At 34.2% G+C, this 18,191-nt stretch overlaps 1 protein-coding gene across 1 annotated transcript in view; it reads right to left on the bottom strand.

Moving 5' to 3' along the window:
• LOC138332882 (high affinity cAMP-specific and IBMX-insensitive 3',5'-cyclic phosphodiesterase 8B-like) overlaps positions 1–17,479 on the bottom strand; it is a 31,493-nt gene extending 14,014 nt beyond the window's left edge. Inside the window, exons 1-11 of the mRNA XM_069280879.1 lie at positions 17,271–17,479; positions 16,615–16,674; positions 15,895–15,952; positions 12,743–12,910; positions 10,365–10,505; positions 9,672–9,760; positions 8,510–8,598; positions 7,163–7,242; positions 6,657–6,830; positions 5,119–5,185; positions 2,639–2,774 (exon numbers count right to left, since the gene is read on the bottom strand). Coding sequence (XP_069136980.1) covers positions 2,639–2,774; positions 5,119–5,185; positions 6,657–6,830; positions 7,163–7,242; positions 8,510–8,598; positions 9,672–9,760; positions 10,365–10,505; positions 12,743–12,910; positions 15,895–15,952; positions 16,615–16,670 — 1,058 coding nt within the window. The 5' untranslated portion in view covers positions 16,671–16,674; positions 17,271–17,479. The remainder of the gene's footprint in view (positions 1–2,638; positions 2,775–5,118; positions 5,186–6,656; positions 6,831–7,162; positions 7,243–8,509; positions 8,599–9,671; positions 9,761–10,364; positions 10,506–12,742; positions 12,911–15,894; positions 15,953–16,614; positions 16,675–17,270) is intronic.
• Between the last annotated feature and the right edge of the window lie 712 nt (positions 17,480–18,191).

The following is an 18,191-nucleotide window of genomic DNA, read 5'->3' as shown; positions in this document are numbered from 1 at the left end:
CTTAGAAAGTCAAATACTCAGATGTCAATAGACAGACACATAGAAAGTCAAATACTCACATGTCAATAGACAGACATATAGAAAGTCAAATACTCTCATGTCAATAGACAGACACATAGAAAGTCAAATACTCACATGTCAATAGACTGACACATAGAAAGTAAAATACTCAAATGCCAATAGACAGATACATAAAATGTCAAATACTCAGATGTCAATTAAGACAGACATATAGAAAGTCAAATACTTAGATGTCAATAGACAGACACATAGAAAGTCAAATACTCATATATCAATTAAGACAGACATATAGAAAGTCAAATACTTAGATGTCAATAGACAGACACATAGAAAGTCAATTACTCACATGTCAATAGACAGACACATAGAAATTCAAATACTCACATGTCATTAGACAGACACATAGAAAGTCAAATACTCAAATGCCAATAGACAGACACATAGAAAGTCAAATACTCACATGTCAATAGACAGACACTTAGAAAGTCAAATACTCAAATGCCAATAGACAGACACATGGAAAGTCAAATACTCACATGTCAATAGACAGACATATAGAAAGTCAAATACTCACATGTCAATAGACAGACACATAGAAAGTCAAATACTCAGATGTCAATAGACAGACACTTAGAAAGTCAAATACTCACATGTCAATAGACAGACATATAGAAAGTCAAATACTCACATGTCAATAGACAGACACTTAGAAAGTCAAATACTCACATGTCAATAGACAGACACATAGAAAGTCAAATACTCAGATGTCAATAGACAGACACATAGAAAGTCAAATACTCACATGTCAATAGACTGACACATAGAAAGTAAAATACTCAAATGCCAATAGACAGATACATAAAATGTCAAATACTCAGATGTCAATTAAGACAGACATATAGAAAGTCAAATACTTAGATGTCAATAGACAGACACATAGAAAGTCAAATACTCATATATCAATTAAGACAGACATATAGAAAGTCAAATACTTAGATGTCAATAGACAGACACATAGAAAGTCAATTACTCACATGTCAATAGACAGACACATAGAAATTCAAATACTCACATGTCATTAGACAGACACATAGAAAGTCAAATACTCAAATGCCAATAGACAGACACATAGAAAGTCAAATACTCACATGTCAATAGACAGACACTTAGAAAGTCAAATACTCAAATGCCAATAGACAGACACATGGAAAGTCAAATACTCACATGTCAATAGACAGACATATAGAAAGTCAAATACTCACATGTCAATAGACAGACACATAGAAAGTCAAATACTCAGATGTCAATAGACAGACACTTAGAAAGTCAAATACTCACATGTCAATAGACAGACATATAGAAAGTCAGATACTCACATGTCAATAGACAGACACATGGAAAGTCAAATACTCACATGTCAATAGACAGACATATAGAAAGTCAAATACTCACATGTCAATAGACAGACACATAGAAAGTCAAATACTCAGATGTCGATAGACAGACATATAGAAAGTCAAATACTCAGATGTCGATAGACAGACACATAGAAAGTCAAATACTCAGATGTCGATAGACAGACACATAGAAAGTCAAATACTCAGATGTCAATAGACAGACACATAGAAAGTCAAATACTCAGATGTCGATAGACAGACACTTAGAAAGTCAAATACTCACATGTCAATAGACAGACACATAGAAAGTCAAATACTCACATGTCAATAGACAGACACATAGAAAGTCAAATACTCAGATGTCAATAGACAGACACATAGAAAGTCAAATACTCACATGTCAATAGACTGACACATAGAAAGTAAAATACTCAAATGCCAATAGACAGATACATAGAAAGTCAAATACTCAGATGTCGATAGACAGACATATAGAAAGTCAGATACTAAGATGTCAATAGACAGACACTTAGAAAGTCAAATACTCAGAGGTCGATAGACAGACACATAGAAAGTCAAATACTCAGATGTCAATTGACAGATACATAGAAAGTCAAATACTCAGATGTCAATTGACAAATACATAGAAAGTCAAATACTCAGATGTCAATAGACAGACACATAGAAAGTCAAATACTCACATGTCAATAGACTGACACATAGAAAGTCAAATACTCATATGTCAATAGACAGACACATAGAAAGTCAAATACTCACATGTCAATAGACAGACATATAGAAAGTCAAATACTCAGACGTCAATAGACTGACACATAGAAAGTCAAATACTCAGATGTCAATAGACAGACACATAGAAAGTCAAATACTCAGATGTCGATAGACAGACACATAGAAAGTCAAATACTCAGACGTCAATAGACAGACATATAGAAAGTCAAATACTCAGACGTCAATAGACTGACACATAGAAAGTCAAATACTTAGATGTCAATAGACAGACACATAGAAAGTCAAATACTCAGATGTCAATAGACAGACACATAGAAAGTCAAATACTCACATGTCAATAGACAGACACATAGAAAGCTACACTGGGTATTCCAGAAAAATGGTCTTCTTAAACAGATGGTCTGTATACACAGGTGGTTGCTGTATACAGATGGTCTTTATATACAGGTGTTTGTGAACACAAGTTTTACCTGTTATTTGTCGCCTTCTCTAGCCTGATGATGTCAAAGTCCCAGGATGGCTCGGAGTTTAAGATGGCCTTGATGTGATCGGGTATCTGACTTAAGGTTGCTGGATTTGTGGGAATGTATGTATGTGGTTGGTGACCTTCAATGAAAATTCACTTTTTCACTCCACAATTTAAAAGCCAGAAAACCCGGATACTTTTTTTTAGCAAAACAGATACCTTGACTTTGGTTTAATAAAATTTTGCTAATGTATTTATCAATCTTTTTTTACAGAAAAAAACCTTATTGAAATCTGTTTTAATTTTCTTATTCCATTTATCATATTTTATGGACAGGACGAAGTATAGGCCTGGCCTGTTTTCTAATCCAATTGTTAATAGCTACTTTCCCTGTATTATAGAATGTAATAAATAATACATTTCTTTACACTGAATTATTTTGAAATCAAACTGATCCCACTCAGAGGAATAAAGAATTCCTAACTGTTTCAAAAATAATTATGATATTATAAGCTGTGCATATAAGAAAAATATACCATACTTGCCAACCCTCCCTATTTTGGAGGGAGACTCCCGATTTTGAACCCCCATTTTAGGCCATTTTAGCTAGCTGCGATGACGTTTGTTTGTTTGTTTGTTTGATTTATTAACGTCCTATTAACAGCTATGGTCATGTAAGGACGGCCTCCCATGTATGCGTAGTGTTGCGTGTATGTTGTGCGAGGTGCGCGTTTTGGGAGACTGCGGTATATTCGTGTTGTGTCTTCTTGTATAGTGGAACTATTGCCCTTTTTATAGTGCTATATCACTGAAGCAGCTCTGAACGACGGATGGAAGATTTTTTGACAGATGGTCGTCGATGGAAGATTTTTTGACAGATGTCGTCGTCAGAGCTCCTGCCGGGAACCGGAGTGGAGGCAGGGTATGATTATTCGTTCTAATTTTAGCAAGTTCAAATTATTTAAGGTAGGTCCATACTTTTGAAAATCGCGCCAATTTATATGACGCTATACCGGAAGTTGCGGAGGTTGTTTTGAATTCCAGAATGGTTTCCGATACGCCACGACATCACACTTGGATATTTTTTCAATGGGTGAAAATTGTCTACATATAATATTGAATGTTTAAAATCATTAAATAAAAGCAGTGAAGTGAAAATTATATGCTATCTCTGTGGTTTTTGCGGTCCCTGTCGTAAATGGGAATGGATTTTTAAACACCGGAAGTGCCATTCGTCGCTATAATTCATAAGAGGGGACCCGGCCGGACCGAAATTCCGGAATTCTAAACAAAATCGCATACGGATTTCCTTTAAACACACAATTTGGAGAAAATCATAAAAACAAACAGACATAAACCAGATATAATATCACAAAAACGTATGAACTGATGTGAAATGTTTTTTTGCGGCATGATTTTCAAAAAATAGTCAAATATAACCCATCTTAGCACTGGATGAAACGGGGGTAGGGTTGCGAGTTACAAACTTCAAGCTTACAAAATTGTGAAATTTTGATCGAGGACCCCGTGTTTTTATATGATATTTGAAAAACATATTACCTTAACATATCATATACAAATATTGTGAAATTGACATGGGTTTTCATTTCCTTTTTGGCCTATTCATTGATTTTTTTACGGGCGAAAATATGGCAAAACATGATAATTACGTATAGAAACGGTCCTGGGAAATAACAAAAATTAGTTAGCATTTGTAAAAATAAAATAGTTTTGTATATTGTTCTATCGTAAGAAATTTAGGACAAAAAATCAACAGGATCGAGACTATATTCACCCTAATATTACAGAAAACATAATTTTACGAATTTTTCTATTTTCGGTCAGCAAATTTGCATGGATGGTATATTTCAAGCTCAAATATCTCAAAAAGTAGTTCGAGAACACCCATTTATCTTTTCAGATTTGAAATCTACATGAAAAATGCAAGAAAGTAAGACCTGTTAGAAAAAAATGACATGGGTTTTACCAAAAGTATGGAGCTACCTTAATATTGAAAATTTCAAAAAGCTTACTATACCCTCAGAAAGAACAGGTCAAAATATGCTAAAATCAACTTTTATTTTCTAGGGAGTTACTAAGTAGTCTTTCTTAAGGTTAAAAGTTTAAACATGTGAAATTACCCCAAATGAAATTTCAAAAAGTTGGCAAATATGATGTATGGATTGTCTCCCCTTACACACTGATAATTTGATCCTGGAAGAAATACTAAAAGCTGAACAACATATTTTATCAATAAAAATCGAAACATCTATATAATTATGTATCTTTGTGTATTACAGAGTTATCTGCCCTTGCAATAAGGTATTAATTGTGATGTCATACTTCATTAGTTAGGGCTAATATAACATTTTTATCTGAAAATATAAAGTTATGCTTCAAAACTACAATCTATCAATTAATACCTACCCACAAGGGTAGATAACTCTGTCCTCTCCAATACAAAAGATCAGAATCGAGACTTACTTCCTTTAGAAGAGTTACTATTGACGTCTTGGCTGGCACTGACCATTAACTGGCGTCGCATTGATTGCTGTCGATAATAATGTGTCAAAAATAATAATATGTCAATAAGAACAGAGATCATTTTAAGCTAGAGCTTAACAGGACTTGTATTAATAGTGAAATTACTTGTGACTTCTAGAGGAGGCTCAAGTGATCAGTGAACAAAATATATCGATTTTTATGTTACATAAAGATTAAAGACCCATGAGGCAAGTAACTACGAATACATCAATGTAAACCAACTGTCTTTCACAGCTGTTAAATTTCACGATTTTCACTTCAAAACAAGTTCACAAAGATTAATATTCATGGATTTAGCGATTGAGTGATAATTCTTATCAATATAGATGATGTAGATATTAATTTGCATAGATGAACTTTCGTGAATTTACTTGATTCGCGAAATTCGCGAAAGTAAATTACATGCTAATGAAAGTTGGTTTACAGTATACCGCGATCATCAGCTGTGGACCAATATACAAACAAGAGGCCCATGGGCCTTAGTGGTCACCTGAGTTCGGATACAGAATGAAACAAAGACATATAAACACAATATATTGGCCCATCAGTCCGTTGAAATCAGTCATAAAATTTAGTTTTGAATCTATGAAGAGTATTTGGTTCAATCTGTGAATTCAAAAGAAGATTTTCTGGAATTTTAGTGATTTTTAACCGCGTTTGGCCCTGCCCCACTGGTCCCTGGGGATCAGCGAGGACCGATATGGATATGTTAAAATGCTATATCTCAGGATTATAATTCTGAGTTTGACTCATTTCTTATGAAAATTGAGCAAGTAATGCTCATAAAAGTGTTTTTCCTATATAAACTATAGTAAATTTGATCCCCTACCCAGGGCAAAATCTCAGATCCCAGGCCTAGGGCTATGAAATTAACAAATTTTACAAAGGGCCTAATTATAAAGACCTTTAACTCTATGAAGATACGCGAGTATCTGGTTCCATCAAATCAGTGAATTCAGAAGAAGATTTTTGAAATATTAGCCATTTTGACCCCTTTTGGCTCTGCCCCTCTGGCCTGTGGGGTTCAGCCAGGACTAATATGGATATGTCTCAGGGTAATAATTCTAACAGAGTTTGACTCATTTGCTATGAAAATTGAGCAAATAACGCTATAAATGTGTTTTTCCTATGTAAACTAAAGTAAACTTGACCCCCTCCCCAGGGAGAAATGTAAGACCCCAGGCCTTTTGGGGGTGGGGGGGGGGGCCTGCAACCATATAATTCACAATTTTGGCAAACCTTTGGCCATGGAAGGTTTCTGAAAATTTCAGCAAATTTGGTTCAGCAGTTTTTGAGAAAAATTCAAAAATGTAAATTGTTTGTCGCCATACGACACACGACACACGATTTTAGGGTGAAACTTAAAATACTGATTTATGATTGAAGATTTGTTTCTGCTAATTTTATTTTTCTACATTGAATATATGAGAAGAGGTCCATAGGGCGTGTATATGTTCTGTTACCAGGGGTATACTTACAGACATGATGCCACCAACGAGGTCTGTGGTCATGGGATCTTCATCAGCACGCAACTGTTGTGATAAATATGGAGAGTAGAGTTCACTAGTGCGTAGGATCTCGAGGACATGGTCTAATGCTTGAACCACTGTGATTGGACTGTTCTCTTGGGCTGCATTAATTATGTTAATTACCTGTGCATGGAAATCAGAAATCAGAACATCAGGATGGTCTAATTATAGTGATTTACTATAGCAGTCTTGGACTGGGTTAATTTTTTATCACCAGCTAGTTTAATCAATCTGACGAGTATTCAGAGGTTCTAGGTTTGAATCCAAGACCGGATCTACTTGTTTTAACTCCTCTCTGGTGTCAGATTGTACAACAGATTTTAGTTAGTTTCTCACTTTGAAGATCTGACAAGTTGTTCCAAGGACAAACAACTCTGCTGTTACCAGACCTTGGCTATAGTATATACAAACATTAATGTTAATTACTAATCACTATTTAGTGATTATAACGTTACCTTGGTGATTGGCGCCTCTATTGTCATTGAATGTATCTTTGTTACAGATTCTCGTCGTCGCGGAAAGCCATATACGCCACCTGAGGAAAATATTTCAGACGGTTAAAACTAAATTTTTTGGTCAAGAAAGTTAATTGTAATTTAAGAAATCAACTATGTGTAGAAGAACAGTGAAAAATACACATTCCTATCGATTGTCCCAACTAGAAATTGTATCAGGTGGTCTCCAGTATAAAAATCCACTGTTCTGCCCAATGTGCATAAACAGACTGCTCTGTCAGCTGAGTGACAGACACCATATTCAACAACATATACAAACCATACCGACCAGCTCCTTTTATACAGGAATATTGTAATATCTACTACTTTGCTTACAATGATGACAAAAACTATTTGCTTTAGAAATAGTAAGCTTACTTGTATACGAACTGAGTCAAAACATGATTTACCATGCTAACAGAGTTATCTCCCCTTCCTGTAATCTAAACACTTGTAGTATGCATTCCTTTTAGTATTAATGTGTGACAACAAGAATTTGAAATAAATAAAATAAATGGTTTCACTTCAGTGGAGTTTGCATCATATAAATATTGTCCGATTAGTTAGGCCCATGATAATCTATCATGGAGTTGTCTCCCTTAAATAACATGTGATCACCATCTTGTTGTTTCCCCCACATAAAAACATGTACTTGTACAGTAAGTACGTTCAGTGATAAAGTTTATAGGGGTTAGGAATCAGTATTAATGCTCCATGAGTGATAAATTTTACATGTGAAATCCTGTTCATGAGCGATAAATTTTACATGTGAAATACTGTTCATGAGTGATATACTTTACATGCGAAATCCCGTTTATGAGAAAATGAATCAAAATTATACACTTATGTCTTATCAACAAACAATCATCACACGGATATATATATAGAGAGATAAATATGTAATTCAAATCATCTCTATAAGAAATCAGATGTCAAACGAAAGGTGAACAATTCATCTCAAGTTGGTTAAATTATCAATTCTAGTTAAAAACAAAATTTTTGAAAATTAGAAAAAAAACGACAAGCAAGCATCAATGAACTTAATTTCAGATTCTATCAAAAGTTTTCCAATTAATTCTAACACTTTTAAAACGACACCTTTTGTTCAGTAAAGGGACACTATTGATAATAAATAGACCAGTTATTCATTAATGTTAAAAAAACTGCTAAATGTGAAATGAGCTTTTATAAATTGATATAAGGCATTAAAACTGTCAAACCGAGTGTTAACAAAATCAATCATCATTCATTAACATAGATATTAGACTGCTGATTAAATCTATGATTCGAGTCTGCTAGGCTACAAACCATTGACAATACTGTAGTCGGTATCTTTGAGCCTCTCGATCAGCGAAGCATCGGACGTTGTCTTTACAGAAATAATGTGGGAGATTTGCCTGGTAAACATAACAAACATAAATAAATAAATATCTACCATCTACAAACACCATGATTAACACCCATGTCTCTATTTCAATATCGCCCCCCCCCCCACCGCCCTTCCAATCCCCCTACCCATAATGTCTGTATAAACACCAACTATTTTGACAACCTACATCCATCATGTCTTGCCCCCATGTTTTGATCCCACATTTCCTTCCAGAGTTAAGGGGGTTTTTAGCTGGTGAAATAAGGTATCAGAACACATGTGATGTAGTTAACGTCCCAATAAAAGCCCTCATCCTAATAAGCTCCATCTCCACAAACACACACCTAAAATCTTTCTATTATATTTTCTCTTATTCTATTTCTTTTCCAAATTGATTTTTGACTTAATCACTTTGTGTAATATTTTATTAAAAGTCTAAATTTTTCTCATTTTTGTGTCAAATATGGTAAGAATAATTATATACATATTAGACATCTCATGTAACCAAGCTTCATATGTCATACATAGACTACATCAGTAGGTCAAGTCTCAACTTACTGCATCTTTTTAGTGCCTGGGTGATTATATTGTGAAATACGGTTTGACACCCTCTACTGACAGAGCGGTGTTTTACACCTGTAAGTTTTACACCTGTAAACATCCAATTACATAAGCTATAGAAACATGTCACTTATCTCCACCACAAATCTCACCTAATATATATTACCTTTAATTGGTTTGTCGTACCTGTTTCATCGAAGAAATATTTTGTAAAAAAACAAAAAACAAACTGACATACTGAATCCTATATACAACTGTATCATTGTACTGTATATATTACAGGCCTTATATCTATTCCCTGTAATATTTACCCAACAAGCATAAGTTTGTTAAGATCCAGTACTAATTTGTATATATACCGTTCCTATTACAAAGCACCGGTAGAGAATGTTCATACAACAGCAATATTTTAGGGCTACATTTCATCATTACACTTCTTGATCGTGACAAACTGTATTTCATAAATTTTATAGCCCCCTCCACTTATACCCACCCCTCCCCCCCCCAATAATAATAATAATGATAAAATAACCCTCTTACCCTGTGGGGCCTATTACTGGACTAACATGACAATGAGATGGTAAGATCTCGCCATTTTTTCTCCGTGTGTAATATGTTCCTTCCCAATACTGTAAAAACAAAACAAAAAACCATTTTAATCTTTCACACAAAAAAACACTGTGTAATATGATAGGATAACGATTGCTTGACACAGCAACTTTCAGATCACATGAGGCTACAAAAGGCAACATAAACAAATATAATAAGGTCTGATTGATATTATCAGGAATAACACTACCAGGAATGATATCATCAATGTTGATATTATCAGGAATGACATTATCAGAAATTACATTAACATGAATGACATTATCAGGAATTACATTAACAGGAATGACATTATCAGGAAAGACATTCACAGGAATGAGACTACCAGTAATTATATTATCAGGAATGACATTACCAGGAATGACATTAACAGGAATGACACTACCAGGAATGATACTACCAGGAATGACACTATCAGAAATGATATAATCAAGATTTGCATGGTCTGGGTGATATTATCATGATTGACATTATCAGAAATGACATAATCAAGATTTTCATTATCTGGGTGACATTATCAGAAATGACATAATCAAGATTTACATGATATTGGTGACATTATCAGAAATGACATTATCAGGGATGACACTACCATCTGGGTGATTATCTGAGTTTTATATCTACCTTTCCCTTTTTGAGTTGTGTGTTGATAGAATCCTGAAGATCGGGTTTGTTGTGGTCATTTTTGGTGACCTCCATGCTGTCTTTCTCCATCACTTCTTCACTGCCGTATCCCATGAGTCTCTCCCACGCATGATTCACATACTAAAAAACAAAATCTCCCACCCATGATTCACATACCAAAAAACAAAATCTCCCACGCATGATTCACATACTAAAAAACAAAATCTCCCACCCATGATTCATATACTAAAAAACAAAATCTCCCACATATGATTCACATACTAAAAAACAAAATCTCCCACCCATGATTCACATACCAAAAAACAAAATCTCCCACGCATGATTCACATACTAAAAAACAAAATCTCCCACCCATGATTCACATACCAAAAAACAAAATCTCCCACGCATGATTCATATACTAAAAAACAAAATCTCCCACATATGATTCACATACTAAAAAAACAAAATCTCTAACGCATGATTCACATACTAAAAAACAAAATCTCCCATGCATGTTTAACATTTAAAAAACAAAATCTCCCACGTATGATTCATATACTAAAAAATAAAATCTCCAACGCATGATTCACATACTAAAAAGCAAAATCTCCAACGCATGATTCACATACTAAAAAACAAAATCTCCCACGCATGATTCACATACTAAAAAACAAAATCTCCTATGCATGATTCACATACTAAAAAACAAAATCTCCCATGCATGATTCACATACTAAAAAACAAAATCTTCCACATATGATTCACATTTAAAACACAAAATCTCCCACGCATGATTCACATTTAAAAAACAAAATCTCCCACGCATGATTCACATTAAAAAAACAAAATCTCCCACGTATGATTCACATACCAAACAAGAGATCCCAGAGGGATCTTGGTGCCCACCAAAGAATGATCTATGACTTACAATGGAAAGAGGGATCTTTTCTCTGCTTTTCAAACACTGACTACACCTACATATAAAATTTGAGACAAATCCCTTCAGTATTTTCTGTGAAAAGTTTCATTTATAAAAATCCAAGAAGGCGTACTGGTGGCCATCTTGTTCACAAATTGGTCCTAAAATGCAATATGCACAACTCAGGATCCTAGGGGAACCTGCACATAAACATTGAGACAGATTCCTTCTGCACTTCTTGAAAAATAGCGGTAACAAACTTCAATTATCAAAATTCAAAATGGCAGCCATCTTGTTTATTGATCAGTCCCAAAATTCATTATGCACAACTAGGGCCCTAGGGCAACCTACATATGAAATTTGAAATTTCCCCACTTGAATATCAGAATATATATCTGAAACTAAAAGATTTTTTTTCCAGATTTTTCTAATGTGATATAGGTTGGGGAGATACACCAATAATAATCATTCAAGATGTAATATTAAATGTTAAAATATTTTGTTGATAATTGTACCATATCCAATTTGTTCGGAGATGGTTAATATAGGCTTTGCCTGATGCCAAATCCATTTGCATCTTATTTGCAATAAAATATGCTGAAATGAAATATGAAATTTGAGGAAGATCCCTTCAGTCCTTTCTGAAAAATAGTGGAAATAAGAATTGTTAACAGACGGAAGGATGGTCACCACTGATAAAGGCAATTTGAATAGCCCACCATCTGATGATGGTGGGCTAAAAACAAAATCTCCTATGCATGATTCACATACTAAAAAACAGAATCTCCCATGCATGATTCACATATTGAATAACAAAATCTCTCACAAACGATTCACATAATAAAAAACAAAATCTCCCACGCAGGATTCACATAGTAACAAATTTCCCACACATGATTCACATACTATAAACACAAAATATAGCTTTAAGCTTAAAAACATTCTATAACTCTGACAACTTGCATCTTATCTAATCTCTTTAGAGCAGAGATTGATATCCCTGTTGACCTCTAGATCTAAAGAGAACCCAGAAATACCCACATGATATGTGATGCAGAAGGTTCAGTTTGAGACATAGGTTATAGAAAATTAGATAAAAGTTACTATTTTGTAATCTTAAACATGTTTATCCTGACACTTCGTAATCAGTAGTTATCTAACTTGTACATATATGTCTGTAAAACAAGAATACCCAAGCCGCCATGTATTACAGCAAAACAAGAGAGGATGTGATTTGACAGGATGGGACGAACATGGATGACAAGGATGGCTACCATTTTATAATGAGGACATGAAAATATCAGTTTAATGTGATACAGATATAATTCAATGGCACAACTATTCAGTTATTTGTTTTTACTGTCAATTTTACGGATTGAAACTGAAGACAGGATTGTTTAACACTGAAGAGGCTTGTCACAACTGTAAGACAATCTAAATAAATTGTCCTGGTTACCTGAATTTCTCGATCATCACTGGCAATCTCTACAGCGTCTGAGACATTGTCGAGAGCACAGAAAAGTGCGTTAGCTGCGCTAAGTTGGAGTTGTGTTCGCACTTCACCATACTCCAGGCACAGCAGTTCGTTTATACAGGCATTTAGGTTGTGGTTCTCAACAACTCTCTGTAAATATAGAATATACAGACATTTAGGTTATGGTTCTATGTCAATATAGAATATACAGACATTTAGGTTGTGGTTCTCGATCTATCATGTAGAATATACAGACATTTAGGTTGTGGTTCTCTGTAAATATAGAATATACAGACATTTAGGTTATGGTTCTATGTCAATATAGAATATACAGACATTTAGGTTGTGGTTCTCTATCATGTAGAATATACAGACATTTAGGTTGTGGTTCTATGTAAATATAGAATATACAGACATTTAGGTTGTGGTTCTCTGTCAATATAGAATATACAGACATTTAGGTTGTGGTTCTCTGTCAATATAGAATATACAGACATTTAGGTTGTGGTTCTCTGTCAATATAGAATATACAGACATTTAGGTTGTGGTTCTCTGTCAATATAGAATATACAGACATTTAGGTTGTGGTTCTCTGTAAATAAAGAATATACAGACATTTAGGTTGTGGTTCTCTGTAAATATAGAATATACAGACATTTAGGTTGTGGTTCTCTGTCAATATAGAATATACAGACATTTAGGTTGTGGTTCTCTGTCAATATAGAATATACAGACATTTAGGTTGTGGTTCTATGTCAATATAGAATATACAGACATTTAGGTTGTGGTTCTTTGTCAATATAGAATATACAGACATTTAGGTTGTGGTTCTCTGTTAATATAGAATATACAGACATTTAGGTTGTGGTTCTCTGTCAATATAGAATATACAGACATTTAGGTTGTGGTTCTCTGTCAATATAGAATATACAGACATTTAGGTTGTGGTTCTCTGTCAATATAGAATATACAGACATTTAGGTTGTGGTTCTCTGTCAATATAGAATATACAGACATTTAGGTTATGGTTCTCTGTCAATATAGAATATACAGACATTTAGGTTGTGGTTCTCTATCATGTAGAATATACAGACATTTAGGTTGTGGTTCTCTGTCAATTAAGAATATACAGACATTTAGGTTGTGGTTCTCTGTAAATATAGAATATACAGACATTTAGGTTGTGGTTCTCTGTAAATATAGAATATACAGACATTTAGGTTGTGGTTCTATGTAAATATAGAATATACAGACATTTAGGTTGTGGTTCTCTGTAAATATAGAATATACAGACATTTAGGTTGTGGTTCTCTGTAAATATAGAATATACAGACATTTAGGTTGTGGTTCTCTATCATATAGAATATACAGACATTTAGGTTGTGGTTCTCTGTAAATATAGAATATACAGACATTTAGGTTGTGGTTCTCTGTAAATATAGAATATACAGACATTTAGGTTGTGGTTCTATGTAAATATAGAATATACAGACATTTAGGTTGTGGTTCTCTGTCAATATAGAATATACAGACATTTAGGTTGTGGTTCTCTGTCAATATAGAATATACAGACATTTAGGTTGTGGTTCTCTGTAAATATAGAATATACAGACATTTAGGTTGTGGTTCTCTGTAAATATAGAATATACAGACATTTAGGTTGTGGTTCTATGTAAATATAGAATATACAGACATTTAGGTTGTGGTTCTCTGTCAATATAGAATATACAGACATTTAGGTTGTGGTTCTCTGTAAATATAGAATATACAGACATTTAGGTTATGGTTCTATGTCAATATAGAATATACAGACATTTAGGTTGTGGTTCTCTATCATGTAGAATATACAGACATTTAAGTTGTGGTTCTATGTCAATATAGAATATACAGACATTTAGGTTGTGGTTCTCTATCATGTAGAATATACAGACATTTAGGTTGTGGTTCTCTGTAAATATAGAATATACAGACATTTAGGTTGTGGTTCTCTATCATGTAGAATATACAGACATTTAGGTTGTGGTTCTCAACAACTCTTTGTAAATATAAACAAGAGGCCAAGAGGGCCTGAATTGCTCTCCTGGTATGTTAAGTAATATGTTTTGAATACAGAATCATTATTTCTCCTCTCCTCCATTGTTTTTTGCCCCTCCTTTCATTGGTGGTCAGAGCCGAGATATACAAAGTCTGTTCCCCTTCCCTAAGAATATTTCAGGCCAAATTGGATACAATGTATGACTAGTAGCGACTTAAATCTTTAAAATTGTTGACAGGCGGACAGACGGTGGAAGGAAAAATGACGAATGGATGGACGGACAATATATGCTGCGCCATGATAAAAGCTCACCAGCCCTTCTGGCCTAGTTAGCTAAATATACAAGTTCTCAAATAATGATTTTGACAACTCTTTGGTAAACAGTTGACCAGGTTGTTTTTTTTTGTTGCTGCTGGAGCATAAAATGGCTAATATTGAAGTTATCTAAATCTCTCCGTACATAATGTGTATGATTCAGATAACTGATTTTTCTCCACAACTTTAATGATTCAAAGGCCTGAATAGTAAACAACGTACCACATAGACATTCAAGTAGTATTCGCCATAAAATATACCATGCAGGCAATTATTTTCAGCTTTTCTAAATGATGGCCCTATTTATTTATTTTTTTTTACAACTATATACACATTACACATGTCAGGCACTGTGCTTCTCTATAAATTATACCAGAAGCAACTCTAATTGCTGTTGTCTGCAACTCTCTGTAAACTGACATTACAGGCCTAAGTTATTACCCCTGGTAGTCAACACAGTATACATTCTCCTAAGTGTCACTTTATATGATTCTGTATTTTCATTTTTTATATTTAAATCTGGAGAGTAGTGAAATCATAGAAAAGCCAAAGTTCACATTTCAACTCTTCTATGGTGATTGAACTTCTATTATTAACAGCTACAACATCAACATACCACAGCCTCCCAAAACAAATAGACGTTCACATACACAACACATCATAAACAAGGGAGGATACCAATAAAAAAATGTTAATGTTAACAAGATGTTAAGCCCAACCATTGAAATCGGAGAAAATTGATTGGTTAGACCTAAGATTACGTCAGAAGGATGTAAGTACGAACCTTGTTAAACCCTGCTTTGATTAGAGGTAGAATGGACGGTTCATCTTTGTCTGTTGATCTGAAAGAGATTTAAAATATTTCAAACATCAAATCAAGACAGTCTCATTGTCAGTATGTGACAAGGCGAGTTCATACCAAATATGTTTTTGTGTTATGATTACAACAAGTGTCTTCAGAACAATCTATGAACAAAACAAGACCTTATAGGACATTAATCATGGTTGTACAAAGTCTATATTATTGGTAAACAAGCTAGGTCACCAAAGAAGTTTAATTCTTACTGACAAGCTAACAAATAATTGTTACTTTAACAAGAATGACCTTGAAAAGAATCAAAACTACAGTCACAGTGTCTTTCAAACTATAGCCATACATGAAGCTAACATTATGGAACATTACTTAGCCATCTTCACATGGAGCTAACCTTTGGAACAAGCTCATGGATAAAGAATACCACGGTAGATATAATCTTTGTGAATCAAAATAACATTTTTTGGATATGACCAAATTGCAAGCAGTATATATATATATTATTAGAGTAGATTTTTGGGACAAAAAGCTAAATCGTAGTAAAATTCTCTGTGGGGAAAAATCATATGTCTTTGGGAACATCACTGGAATATAATGTTTGCTGTAGATATAAAACTACACTACTCAATATCTCCCCATCCAATAGTGAAAGTGTAAGCAAGATTTGTAACAATACAAGTTTTGACTTACAGTCGTTTAGTAACGGCGACTATAACTGTGTGCTGACTAGCTTTTGTTGCCCTCATGGACCTGAAATTGTCAAAGTATCAATATAAGGTCAAAAAAATTGTCAAAAGTATCAATGTAAGGTAAACAAATAGTAGTTTGGTTGACGATTAATTTAAATTCTAATACTGTAACCAGCTTTTGTGTGTGATTAGAATTTAGGGATGCAGGTAAAATCATATCTCAAATTAATATCTACATATCTTAAATTGATATGAATTCCCATTATATTTATAAACCTGCAAATGTTAAACTTGAGGAACTTGTCGTGAAATAGAAATCGTGCAATGTAGTAGTCCCCAAAGTTGCTTTAAAGTAGCTTTTAAAAACAATTTCCGTCAAAATTCTGTGCTTTACTACATATCCCATACAATGTATGTTTACTTGTACTTTAAGTTTCAAGGAAAATAAATTGAACCTGTTCATATTCAAAACATTTTATTCGTTAATATCATCAGAGATAATGTTATCCATCAGAAGAAAGTAACCATATATAAAATGTAGATATATCACCCTATTTTATCTTTAGTCCTCATTCTTATTTTATTATTCTACACGTATTGTACAAGTAAGGTAGATGATTTAATTCACAGCTACAAATACCAAACTGTACCACTAACCTGCAGAGAGCTTCAGCATCAAAATGTTTACTATTTCTGTTATCAATGATAACCACATCGGGTTGTTTGTCGAGGAAGCACTCGAGCGCCCCCTCAGCGTTGGTGGTTATACAGCATTTGTAGCCGAGTTTCTCTGTCGCCCACCAGTAACCATCACTCTGGGCGTCCTCCTTGGCGAACACCAGTAGGACCTAAAAACATACAATGTACAGGGTTTAGGATGAGTAAACCAAAGTGCCTGGAGAAAAAACACCAACCCCTAAACATACAATGTACAGGGTTTAGGATGAGTAAAGTCAAAGTACCCAGAGAAAAATCACCAATGTCTAAACATACAATGTACAGGGTTTAGGATGAGTAAAACCAACGCACCCAGAGAAAAATTACCAATGTCTAAACATACAATGTACAGGGTTTAGGATGAGTAAAGTCAAAGTACACGGTGAAAAATCACCAATGTCTAAACATACAATGTACTGGGTTTAGGATGAGTAAAGCCAAAGTACCCAGTGAAAAGCCATCAACCCCTAAACATACAATGTACTGGGTTTAGGATTATTCTGTTTAATGTCTTGTTAACAGCTGGTGTCATTACAAACCAGGTTTAGGAGATGAAAGAAAGTCTGAGTACCTGGAGAAAAAACATCAACCTTTGTTCAGTACCTGCAATACAACTGCCCCACACAGTTTTCAAACTTGCAACCAAGAGATGGAGGGCTAGTGTTGGCTGTAAGGACCATTAGACCCCCATAGATGTATAGAATAATTCAGGTAGAATCAAATATGCTGAAAGGTGTAAATGGAGGGAAATGTGTAAAATCCAATACAGAGAAACTCATGTAAAATTGAATGTGCTGAAAGATGATTTATAAGACTTGACCATCATAGGGGAACCTTGTAAAACCCACAGAGAAGGTTCTA

This window comes from Argopecten irradians, chromosome 10 (genome assembly GCF_041381155.1).
Source record: "Argopecten irradians isolate NY chromosome 10, Ai_NY, whole genome shotgun sequence".
NCBI lineage: Eukaryota > Metazoa > Mollusca > Bivalvia > Pectinida > Pectinidae > Argopecten > Argopecten irradians.
The sequence above is the reverse complement of the archived record's forward strand: the minus strand, read 5'-3'. Positions and strand labels throughout refer to the sequence as shown.